Source organism: Pleurodeles waltl, chromosome 1_1, assembly GCF_031143425.1.
Source record: "Pleurodeles waltl isolate 20211129_DDA chromosome 1_1, aPleWal1.hap1.20221129, whole genome shotgun sequence".
NCBI classification, from domain to species: Eukaryota; Metazoa; Chordata; class Amphibia; order Caudata; family Salamandridae; genus Pleurodeles; species Pleurodeles waltl.
Window position 1 is genome coordinate 941,139,624 of NC_090436.1, and position 13,205 is coordinate 941,152,828.

The following is a 13,205-nucleotide window of genomic DNA, read 5'->3' on the forward strand; positions in this document are numbered from 1 at the left end:
GTTTTCTTCCACCATGTCACTGTAGCCCTCAGTATGTTACTGCACTGTTTTTCCTGACCTACATTACATGCCCTACGTGAATGGTTCAGTTATGCCCTGGGCAGAACGTTTTCAGTTTGGGTGTATTCATGATAATGTCTTAGCATTCATGATAGTATGTTCATTCTGACATGTGCATTTTTTGTGATAATAACAACCTTACTACTGCTTGTGTTGTAGAATACCAGTAACCTATCTGTTTACCTGACTACTGCTCATTTTTCCAGAGTAGTAGTAACCTGTGTCACAACAATGTGCGGTACCTCTCAAATAATATTAGAATTTAATATTAGCACGTACAACTATACAGGAAAATCAATTTTGGTATAGTCCAAACATTTATTGTAGTTCATTAGTGGTAATATAATTTAAACCAATTTTGGTATAATTTCAATTTGTTACATCCAATTCAAGCATTCATTGTAGCCCGTCCAACATATTATAATTTAAGCTTGTAGCCCGTCCATGATATTACAATTCAAGCCGTCCAACATATTATAATTTAAGCTTGTAGCCCGTCCATGATATTACAATTCAAGCCAACACGTGTTTCGTCAAGGGACATTGTTTTCTCACATCCCAAACGACTTCTTCAGGGCTAGAAATTGTAAACAAATTAAATGTAATTGAAAAAAACAAAATGCTCCAACTTGAAAGTTCAAAAGTTTATAAAAGATTTTAAGATTATAAGGGCACTGAGTACCCCAGAAAAAGCACTAATAAAAATATAAATCATATATAAAGGTGACAAAGGGTGAAATCAAATTTCATTGGGGCATCAACCCCATATGCCTACAATACACCAAAAAGGGAATGTGTAATGCCCAACTACCAACATATGTTATTATATCCAAGTGATGAACACCACAAATGCACACCTCAAATTAATAGACAACAACCCTTCCGTGTCATCACATTAAACACCAACGTGTTGCATGTCCACTGCAAACTTAATGCATTGAAGTGAAAAAATCATAAAGTAAACTACCAACCAATGTCCGATTCAATCCCATAATTATTTCTAGTGTCTTATGGTTAAAGTCCAAAATTACAGTACTGATTAACCAAGCCTATCAAGGTTACTTGAATACTCACCACTTAAATCCAGTTATCCATCTCTAATATTAAAGACAAAAACAAATCTATATGAGATAACCTCGTATAGCGAGCGAAATCATGCCCCTATCAAATGCAAATAGTCTCAAATGAGATACCTCGATTATATCGTCCAGTAATAGTAATGAAGATGAGACTCCCATAAACTTCATTCGTGTGTTATGGCACAGAAAACCCCGATGCGGATCTATATGTAAAAATATTATACCATTAGTTGCCTTCCAAGATGACTATATCCTTTTAGTAAAAAATGCCCTTACTTGATTGCTCACCTGAATATAACAGGCGGTTTTCCGAAACAGCATTCAGTAATGAGAGACGCCGTGTTGCGAGTACGCACAGCGCGTCGCTCAGAAAACCCCGATGCGGATCTATATGTAAAATATTATATCATTAGTTGCCTTCCAAGACAAATATATCCTCTTAGTAAAGCTGCCCTTACTAGATTGCTCACCTGAATATAACGGGCGTTTTTTCCGAAACAGCATTCAATAAAGATAGACGCTGTGTTGCAAGTACGCACAGCGCGTCACTCAACCCGGAAGTTTAAATATGCTTCCGAGGTCAACTCGAGGCTATTATCATAAAAACAAAGAGCGGACTAACGTCCCCTGTTATTAACTAGCACCAAGCAAAACTTTGTGAAGTAGACAAGCCCGCAAAGAAAAGCCGAAAATAAATAGCCAAATTTTTATAGTTACAAGAGAAAATTACGATGTAGATTGCATGTAAATACTGGCCATCTGTATTGTACCTCTTGATTTCTTCCACTTCATTCACTCCTCCTCGCTAATTCCTCAACACACCGTAGCAACATTGTAAATTGTGCCTAAAGCATCAGAATATCAAATGTAGCTAAAATCATACACCAGTCCATATTATAATTGATTTAAATGGTTCACCACCCATATAGCAAGTATTGGTTAACATCCCTATAGCAGGTACTGAAAATATGTCCCAGCAAGAGTATCCAATTATCAAATGTTGGAGAATTTTGGTTATTTGGTTCTATATCACATGCCACATAGTACTCAATCTATAAACACTTACATTCTATTATAGTCATCAAAATATACAATGTAGCATCATTCACATAAGAATTCCATTTCAATCATTTCTTCATTTCCCCAAGAAAAACTCCAATTCTCTATCAGAATTGAGACCACACTCTACGGTCCTTAGTCTCATAATCCACAATGCTTCTTTTTTCCAAAGAGCTAGTTCTCTGTTACCACCCCTTGGGTCTCTAGAGATGTGTTCGAGTCAAAAAAATTCAAAACATTTGTGGACTGTCTGTGAGTCACAATCCATAATATGTGTTACAATTGGGTATCTAGCATCAAAATTCTTGAGAGCCCGGACATGTTCCCCAATTCTGACTTTGAGTGCACGTATTGTACTTCCCACATACATTTTGGAACACTTGCAACGTATTATATATACAACAAAGGTAGTGTTACAGTTTATCATTGACCTAATTGTGTATTGCCTATCCCCATTTGAAAACTCTTTGATGTTATGGCATGCCCAACGGCAAACCCCACAGTCACCACATTTGTAAAAACCTACTGTTTTAGTAGACAACCACGTCTTGTCCACACAACTGGTGGTGAAACTAGGACTCAAAAGATTCCTTAAGTTCCTACCTTTCCGATATGTCCTTAGGACTCTTTCGGGTATCAAGTCCTTTAAAGAGGTATCATGTGACATTATCCCCCAATGTTTGGTCATGAATTTTATTAGGTAAATCAAAAATAGTATACACACGGTTCCAAAACAAAGAAAGGGTTCTCTTAAGACAGAGGTATATCAGAAAAAGCAATATGCTTAAAGCAAAAGCCCTCACTCACCAGCCGGTGACATGCTTCATCATTGGGCCATGCTCCTCGTCAGGCCGGCACTGCAATGCCTGACGGGCCCCTCAAGGGGGCTCTTTGCCGGAGATCTTTTGAAAAATGGTATAAACCGGTCAAAATATGAAAAAGGATTGGTATAGACAAATATATAAAAATGTCTAAAGGTAAAAACTGATAATTTATTAAGATGTTAATGCCTCTGACATGATTAAAAACACTGTATAGGGATATGGCAAAGTAATGTTTACAATCCCTCAACAAAGAAATATACAATTCGTAAATCTCGTTGAAAATGGTACGAAGTGAGGCAACACAGAGTTCCTGTGTCACTCAATCAAAAACAGGAGGTCAACATGTTTCTCGCTACTCATAGTCAAAAACGATCTTGTGCGATTCTTCAGGACCTAATACGTACCTAATCCTTATTGAAAAGAGTTCTATGATAAGATTGTTTTGAGTTCCCTATTTGGGTAAACAAAAACCCTCCAAAGTCTACTAGTAGGGCCTCATCAGGGCAACATCAGGCTTCACAAACCACTACGGCTTGGCGTTTTACCGCTAATCTCGGTTCACCTACGAGCACAATCTGGCCCCGGAACCATCTTTTCAATAAGGATTAGGTACGTATTAGGTCCTGAAGAATCGCACAAGATCGTTTTTGACTATGAGTAGCGAGAAACATGTTGACCTCCTGTTTTTGATTGAGTGACACAGGAACTCTGTGTTGCCTCACTTCGTACCATTTTCAACGAGATTTACGAATTGTATATTTCTTTGTTGAGGGATTGTAAACATTACTTTGCCATATCCCTATACAGTGTTTTTAATCATGTCAGAGGCATTAACATCTGAATAAATTATCAGTTTTTACCTTTAGACATTTTTATATATTTGTCTATACCAATCCTTTTTCATATTTTGACCGGTTTATACCATTTTTCAAAAGATCTCCGGCAAAGAGCCCCCTTGAGGGGCCCGTCAGGCATTGCAGTGCCGGCCTGACGAGGAGCATGGCCCAATGATGAAGCATGTCACCGGCTGGTGAGTGAGGGCTTTTGCTTTAAGCATATTGCTTTTTCTGATATACCTCTGTCTTAAGAGAACCCTTTCTTTGTTTTGGAACCGTGTGTATACTATTTTTGATTTACCTATACTTGGGAGACCTACACACGGGACCAGGAGTGGCTCTCTCTTTTTCCTCCGAACCTCCCTTACTGCCCCTCCGCTGTGATTGTTTCATGAATTTTATTAACATCAGAGAGGCATCATTATAGTCTGTGATGAATCGAACTTTATTACACTGTTCCACCGTCTTGTTGTAACCCCTATTTTTCAAAGTGTCCTTTCTGTCGAGTTGTTTAGCTCTAATCTTTGGGTTAAACAGGGTTTTCTGAGCGACGCGCTGTGCGTACTCGCAACACGGCGTCTCTCATTACTGAATGCTGTTTCGGAAAACCGCCCGTTATATTCAGGTGAGCAATCAAGTAAGGGCATTTTTTACTAAAAGGATATATTCATCTTGGAAGGCAACTAATGGTATAATATTTTTACATATAGATCCGCATCAGGGTTTTCTGTGCCATAACACACAAAGGAAGTTTATGGGAGTCTCATCTTCATTACTATTACTGGACGATATAATCGAGGTATCTCATGTGAGACTATTTGCATTTGATAGGGGCATGATTTCACTCGCTATACGAGGTTATCTCATATAGATTTGTTTTTGTCTTTAATATTAGAGATGGATAATTGGATTTAAGTGGTGAGTATTCAAGTAACCTTGATAGGCTTGGTTAATCAGTACTGTAATTTTGGACTTTAACCATAAGACACTAGCAATAATTATGGGATTGAGTCGGACATTGGTTGGTAGTTTACTTTATGATTTTTTCACTTCAATGCATTAAATTTGCAGTGGGCATGCAACACGTTGGTGTTTAATGTGATGACACGGAAGGGTTGTTGTCTATTAATTTGGGGTGTGTATTTTTGGTGTTCATCACTTGGATATAATAACATATGTTGGTAGTTGGGCATTACACATTCCCTTTTTGGTGTATTGTAGACATATGGGGTTGATGCCCCAATGAAATTTGATTTCACCCTTTGTCACCTTTATATATGATTTATATTTTTATTAGTGCTTTTTCTGGGGTACTCAGTGCCCTTATAATCTTAAAATCTTTTCTGGGATCTTTTATAAACTTTTGAACTTTCAAGTTGGAGCATTTTGTTTTTTTCAATTACATTTAATTTGTTTACAATTTCTAGCCCTGAAGAAGTCATTTGGGATGTGAGAAAACAATGTCCCTTGACGAAACACGTGTTGGCTTGAATTGTAATATCATGGACGGGCTACAAGCTTAAATTATAATATGTTGGACGGCTTGAATTGTAATATCATGGACGGGCTACAAGCTTAAATTATAATATGTTGGACGGGCTACAATGAATGCTTGAATTGGATGTAACAAATTGAAATTATACCAAAATTGGTTTAAATTATATTACCACTAATGAACTACAATAAATGTTTGGACTATACCAAAATTGATTTTCCTGTATAGTTGTACGTGCTAATATTGAATTCTAATATTATTTGAGAGGTACCGCACATTGTTGTCATTAGTTTTGAGGTTCATTCGAACCTTTTTAAAGGTTGGGTGATTACCCTCGTGTAGGCACCCCTTCTTTGTTGAGATCCTTTGCCTATTTGAATCCTGAGCGCCTTGTGATCCCTAACATTTCACCCCATTAGTACGTAGTAGTAACCTGTGTAATGTTCTGACAACTGCTTGGGTAGCAGGGAAATACTGATACATGCTGTGTTTGGTCAAATTATGTTTTATGCAATACAGTTTATTTTTATATAACTTTTGTTTCCTTTGTGGTGTATTTATTGTGACACGTGTTGTGTGTTTTGTGCAACCGCTTTACACATTGCCTTTGGGATAAACCTGACTGCTCGTGCCAACCTATCAAGGGGGTGAGCAGGGGTTATCTTGGGTGTGTAACTCCCTCACCCTGACTAGAGGGGGTGGGCTCTGCCTGGCTTAGGTGCACACCCTCGCCAACCAGAAACCCCATTTCTAACAGTACTGGACTGCTGACCCCACAATTTTAGAACACATCTGGATCAAGAGGAACCTCTGCCAAGGAGAAGAGCTGAAGATCTGTGATGAGGTGTACTGCCCCTTTGCTGTGTGTGCTTTGCTAGGTTGTCCTGCAGTTGCTGCTTCTGCCTTAGAGAGGACAAAGACTGGACTTTGCTGTGTATCCTGCTGGTGAAGTTTCTCCAAGGGCTTGGACTGAGCTTGCCTCCTGTTAAGAAGTGCCAGGCACATCAAAGACTTCATCTGCCAGCACCTAGGCTCTCCTGGTGAGACCCCTGACTTGCCAAGTGGTGCCACTCCGGTCCCTCAGCCCTAGGAAGGTGAAGCTGGTGAAACTTGAGCTAAAATCCATGCACCGGAACAGAGCAGCAGAAAAATCGATGCAACACCCACCTCGCGGCTGTAAAATCGATGCAACACCCGCCACGCGGCTGTAATATCGATGCAGCACCTGCCTTGCGGCTGCAGAAATCAACGCATCGCCAGCTCACCGTGACTTCATTGTTGCCGTGCATCCGGGTTTTCCATGCATCGTCCTGGGGGTCAAAACATCAACATCACCGCACGGACCCAAGGCTGCTTGTCCAGAAATCGATGTATCCCTTCCCTATGAGGAAAGAATCAACACATCGCTTCCCCGGTGGGGAAAGAATCGACGCACAGCCTCACTTGTGAGTAAGGAATTCACGCATTGCTTGCTTTTATGATGGACCCTCAGCCCTGCGGCTTTATTTTTGATGCATCACAGGTACTTTATGTTAAAACAATGCATCCATTAATTCTTTTGGATTAAGGGCCAGATGTAGGTAGCTAAAAAATAGCAAGTCGGAAATTGCGAGTCGTTGCGACTCGCAATTTCCGACTCGCAAACTGGTATCCAACAAGAAAAAGCAACTTCATTTTGCGACTCGCAAATGAAGTCGCACCGCAGATTGCGAGTCTGCTGTTTGCGAGGTCGCTTTTTGCGACCTCGCTAAAAACGAACACGCAAATTGCGAGTGGGTGTCGCAAATTGCGACTGTGCCGCAAATTGCATGCAGGTGCAGCAGAACAGTCTGGAAAACACTTCCTGGCTCTTGCTGATGACATCACAGCCAGGAAGTTTACAAATACACCTGGGAGGAGGGAGGACCACACCCTTTTTCCAACTGCTGAGCAACCACCTGGAGGAACAGCAGCAAGAATGGAGGACTCTGGCAGGAAGAGAAAACTGAAGTTTTCAGAAAAGGAACTGGAGGTGCCTACAGATAAATGCTGCCAGCACCATGACCAGCTATTTGGAAGTGTTGCCCTGAGTGTGCCAGAGACTGAAAAAAGGAGGATTTGGAATGACATCCAGGAGAAGGTCAACGCCATAGGGGTGAGCCACAGGAGTATTGAAGAGCTCAAAAAGAGATGGTATGACCTGCGCTCCAGGACCAAGGAGAGGGTGGCAGAGCACCTCCGGGAGATGAGGGGCACAGGAGGAGGCCCATCCACCGTCCCACCACCCACACCCATGGAGGAACGTGTGGAACAGACCCTTGAGCCAGAGGCAGTGGCTGGAATGGGAGAGCTGGACACGTCAGCGCCAGGAACATCAACAAGTGAGTACCATGAAACATGCATGTACACCCATATCTGCCATACCCCCACCCACCCAGTACACAGCAGCATGCACAACCAAATTCGCTCCATTTCAGACTAGCAACCACCAGAATGGTGCATTATGGGCAATGTAGTTCAGTAGTCGGCTGATAGGCAACAGTTTATTAGGAAGCATACAACAGATGTTAGATTCTGACAGTGTGTTCCCTATGTCCCACAAGTCTCCCACAAGACATCCCCACCAGCCAGTCCGTCTAGGGTGCAGAGAGCAGCCAACAGGCAGCACAGGAGTCAGGAGCAGCCACTACAGGGCCCAGCACCACCCAACCACAGTCCCCTCCAGCTGCACCAATGGACATTGGGGAGATCGACCCAGCACCCGGTCCCAGCCACAGTGCCATACAACAGGACCCTGATGCTCCACCGCGTCGCAGATGCCGAGTCCATGTCCCTGCAGTGTCCCAGGAGGATGTAGGGGACTCTTCCATGCCCGCTGCCGAGGCAGCCCTCATCAGTGGTCAGCGCCTGCAAACAAGGCAGATGAGAGTCATATCAGGGGCCATGCAGCGTATGGAGCGGAATTTCACCACAGGGCTGGCACAGGTGCACACAGACTTCCAAAGCCTGAAAAATCATGTCGGTGACCTTGCACTCTCCATCCGTCAACTTGTAACTGAACTAGTGTCAGAGAGAGAGAGAGTGCAAGGCGCCGTGAGCGGCAACTCATACACCGGTTGGACAGCATGGCTGCATCAATCGTCCGCCTGGCAGTCAACACCACAGGGCTGTCACGCCGTACAGTCAGTTTGCAGGTGGACTTGGGCCACTTTGCAGGGGATGTGGCTCGGGGACTGGGTCGGATTAGCCACGCTGTGGACATGATGGAGGCAAGACAGGTGGCTAGGAGCACGGCAGACACACCTCAAGATAGTGAGGAGGGCTCCACCGTCAGTAGTGCATCTGCCACGGACACAAGGGTATTGAGGAGTGGCAGTGCACGTCAGGGATCTGCTGACACTCCAAGCACTAGCCATGCTGGGCGTCCCAGGCGGAGGAGTTGAGCCTATGCACTTGCGGACACTTGAGGCACATGAGGTGAATGTGTCCTCATTGCAGGTGGACATTAAAAGCCCCTTCCCAAAAGTTCAGTTCATAATTACTTAGGTTCACTTAATAAAAGTTCTTGTTTGTTCCACTTCACAACTGGGCTCTTTATGTGTGACATTAGTGTGTGTGGTGACAGTTAGCACATACCTTCCAAAGTATTGGTTTGCAATGTGGTCCCGTCTCTGTCTGCCTTGATTTGCAATGCTTCTATCCCCATGATGGCGATGTGGTAGCTCTTGCTCGTCATCCTCCGAATCTGGGTCTTCAGGGGTGAGATGCAGCCCACGTCTGGTGGCAATGTTGTGCAGTATAGCGCATGCGCCAACGATCTTCAATGCTGTTATTGGGGCACACTGGAGCGCACCTCCACTTCTGTGGAGGCATCGGAATCTTGCCTTCAACAGTCCAAAGGTCCTCTCTATGACATTTCGGGTCCTCCTATGTGCACTGTTGTATCACCTCTCTTTCTCATTTGTGGGTGTTAAGTACGGGGTAAGTATACATGGTCGTAGCGCATATGCACTGTCACCTGTTTGGCATAAATGGCCAATGTTAGCAGGGCATGGATGGTTTCTACAGTGACCTGTGTGTATGGCTGCATGGTGTATTCAGCAATACCTAAGAGATATCCGTCTCCAAACTCCCCACGTTCTAGGCGTTGGTGTATCCCACTGTTCCTGAAAATGTAGGAGTCATGTGTACTCCCTGGAAATTTGGCTACCATGTCAGTGATGACATAATGGGCGTCACATACCACCTGGATGTTCAGTGAGTGGGTACACTTCCAGTTGCGGAACAGATATTCCAGATTTGCAGGAGGGCAGATTTGTATATGTGTCCCGTCTACACACCCTATTACATGAGGGAAGTTGGCAATCCTGTAGAATTCCAACTTGGTGCTGTTGATTTCTGCCTCATTCCTGGGTAGGTATATGTATCTGGACATGTGTGTGAGTATGGCATCTAAGAAACATCTGAAGAACCATGAAAGTGCACTTTGGGATACCCCACCTGCCACAGCAATGACCCCCTGATAGCTACCCGAGGCCAAGAGGTGCAGTGAGCATAGCACTTGCACATGTGTGGGGATGGCGCTGCCGCGCACAGTCTGGCGTTGCAGCTGCGGATTGAGTAGATCAATCAATTCTAATATTGCTGCACTGCTGAGTCTGTATTTATCATATATCTCCTCCTCTGTTTGTTGGAAAAGTGTCTGCCTGGTTCTGTATATCCTCTCCTGTCTCTGGCTCCTTCTCCTCCTCTGCTGTGCAGCGTGGACTCTCCTCCTCCTTGCTATCACATATATCTCCGCCATCTTGAGTAACCCAGGTGCCTTCTGGGTCTCCTTTTATACTTTAGTTCTGGTTACCACCTGCTCTGACTTAGTGGTAAATTGGGTGTGCAAAATGGGCTTTTTGCGACTAGTCGCAATTTGCGAGTGGCTTTTTCATATAGTTTGCGACTCGCAAATTGCGACTTCCTATTTGCAGGTCGCACTATGGGGTCGCAACTTTTGCGAGTCGGTAATGGCTCGCGTCCGTATTTGCGATTCGGAAATGGGGTTTTTGCATCCCATTTCCGATTTTGCGGGGTCGCAAATTGCGATTCGGGCCATTTGCGACTCGCAACATTTTGCTACATCTGGCCCTAAGACTCTTTTAAATTGAAAAAGCTGTATCTTTTCTTGTGCATGTTGGATTGTTGTTGTTTTGGTCTTGTTTGATTTAGATAAATATTGGCTATTTTTCTAAACTAATATGGAGTCCTTTTGTGGTGTTTTCATTGTGTTACTGTAAGGGTATGTGCGAATACTGTACACACTGCCTCTGAGATAAGCCTGACTGTTGTGTAAAGCTACCAAGGGGGTGAGCAGCGGTTATCTAGGCTGTGCATTTTCCCTTGCCCTGACTAGAGTGATGGTCCCTGCTTGGACAGGGTGTAAACTGACTGCCAACTAGAGTGAAGCGGCTAGGATGAGGTCCAAGTAGGTGCCGAATGATGCTGCACCCTTTGACGAATGTGTGACTATAAGGGGCATCATTCCCAACCCAGTCCAGGGTCCTGCAGCCCTTAAAGTTTAGGGTAACTTCAACCTTTCATTAACACTCAGGTAGGCCTTTGGATGTGAAGTATATTTACTCAGTAGTAGGATAGAGTAGGATCCACCTCAGCGATGTACAGATAGGGATCTCTGGCCCAAAAGAATGGCCCTGACCAGTTATGGCTCAGTGTGAGGGCACAAACATGTTGGCCTAAATTATTGTTTTGACGGAGTGAGTTATTATACTCATAAAAACTGTCCAATTTTGTTTTTTGTCCTTACCAACAGACACAAGGTGTAATCAACACTGGTTATCTGTTAGGTAATTTTAAAAGATGACTAGATCAGGGGTATTATCCAGAATAACTTTGTCTAAGAACTCCCTCTGGGTGTATTTAACCATGAGGTTGAGTCCGCCTAGGTGGCATTGTCCTACAAGGGTGGGGACAGGTGGCCGATGATGAAGCATGACACTATTATGTGTGTGAGACCACCTATTCCAAAAGGAGGAAAACCCAACATAGGTTCCAATCTGACAGTCTTCATGAATTAACCTAGAGGATACTCGCATAGCTGGAAAAACATTCACTTGAGAGGCACTCCTTGAGATCAGAAGAAAAGGCTCTTGAACTTAACCAGTTGATTTTCAGGACACAACAATAATTAAGAAATATGTAGAGGAATTTCGTTGAGGGTCAATGTCAAGGTGTAGAACGATTAAAGAAAGGTCTATCCCCAGACCAGTAGTGCTACTGAAATAAATCTTGAGCAGAAAGAATTTAGGCCTTCGTAGAATCATCTCTTACAATAAGGGGAAGAAACCCCTTTCAATGCAGCTGTAGTAGTAGGACAAATGCTGCTTTCCTGCATGCGGTGTTGAAAGTCCTATGAAACAAGGTGTATCCAAGGGCATCAGATGCTACAATTACTGGCAGAATGGCATCATCATTGCAGCTGAACCAATCATATTATTTCACCCTGTTAATAAGCTCCATTGGTCAGTAGCAAACTGCACCAGAGAGGACACCAATCTTGAATTCAACATCATTGTACACTACTAAAGTCAGGCATGGACTTGGGGTGTACTCCAGAGAGAACTTGAGAACAATAAGTGAAATGCCTTTCATATTCTAGTTTCTGCTGAAATGCTAAGAAGCTATTTAAAGCATCATTTGTAAACCCTATGCACCTTGGTCAAGGTGCTTTAAATAAGTGTTTAAAGGATAATGGCGTTTTTGTTTATTTGAGAATTCAGGGCCTAATTTACAAGCCCTTTGCACCACCCCTGAAACATTTTTTTTGACACAGCGGTGGCGCTAGCAGTGCACTACACTCCTCCATATTTACAAACTGATGCATTGGGCCCAATGCTTTGGTTTGTTAAGCCCTGAATCACATTATACCTGCGCCAGGTATAATGTATGCAGGATAGGCGTTCCCACGGAAAAAAGCCACACAGAACTGACACAGCAAAATTTAAATTTCACTGTGTCATTCTGTGACTTCACTGTATCAAACGTTTACCACCTGCTCAGAGCAGGCATATAATTGATGCTTTTTCCTTTGGTAGACTCCTTGCATTGCTGGAGTTGTGTCAGTTTAACAACGCTACTCCAGCAGTGCCTGAGTTTAGCACCAACAGATGCTAAACAGGGACACCTTTCTGTGCAAAAATAATCCATGGAGGTTTTTTCCTCTTTCTATGTGTGCTGCAAAATGCAGCACACATAGAAAGAGAAAAACACAAGGAAAACCAAAGATATTTCTCCCCATTGCGCCTTCCCTGGGGAAGCATGAGATTTTTTTGCATTTCCAGGTTTACAATGCTTTGTAAATCTGAGAAGGTGCCAAACGCCATGGGTGTTGCATGGGAAAACCCACTGCAACACCCTTGGAAGGCCTCCCTGATGCAGGGTAAGCCAATGCAGCAATTTGCACTGCACTGCCTTACACCATATCTACAAGGCCATGAAAAGCCATGCAAAGTGGCTTTGAGTGGGCTTGTAGATATATAGGCCTGTGCTATGCCGCACTGGTCTTTCACAAAAAGTTAGGCACCAGCGACGCACAGGGCTTGTAAATACGCCCATTTTACATTGAAATCAGGACAATGCAGATTTTTATCACCACTTTGTAAGTAAGAGAGGTGCACATTATATTGAGTACTTGCTAGTGATTTACCTCCTTCAGGTCTTCATATGTTATAATCATCACATTTTCATCTTCTATGTGCTTGTTCCAGATCACTGCATGGTCGAAGTAGGAGCCCCAGACAACTAAAAACCATTTAAGAAAAACATGCATGATACTTAGATTGCTGGGACTGGGATCCCAATATAAAGG

At 43.2% G+C, this 13,205-nt stretch overlaps 1 protein-coding gene across 2 annotated transcripts in view; it reads right to left on the reverse strand.

Moving 5' to 3' along the window:
• Positions 1–13,205, reverse strand: part of LOC138289403 (sulfotransferase 6B1-like) — a 114,614-nt gene that overhangs the window by 51,855 nt on the left and 49,554 nt on the right. For both annotated transcript variants that reach the window (XM_069230171.1, XM_069230170.1), the window contains exon 5: positions 13,044–13,138. In XM_069230171.1, coding sequence (XP_069086272.1) covers positions 13,044–13,138 — 95 coding nt within the window. The remainder of the gene's footprint in view (positions 1–13,043; positions 13,139–13,205) is intronic.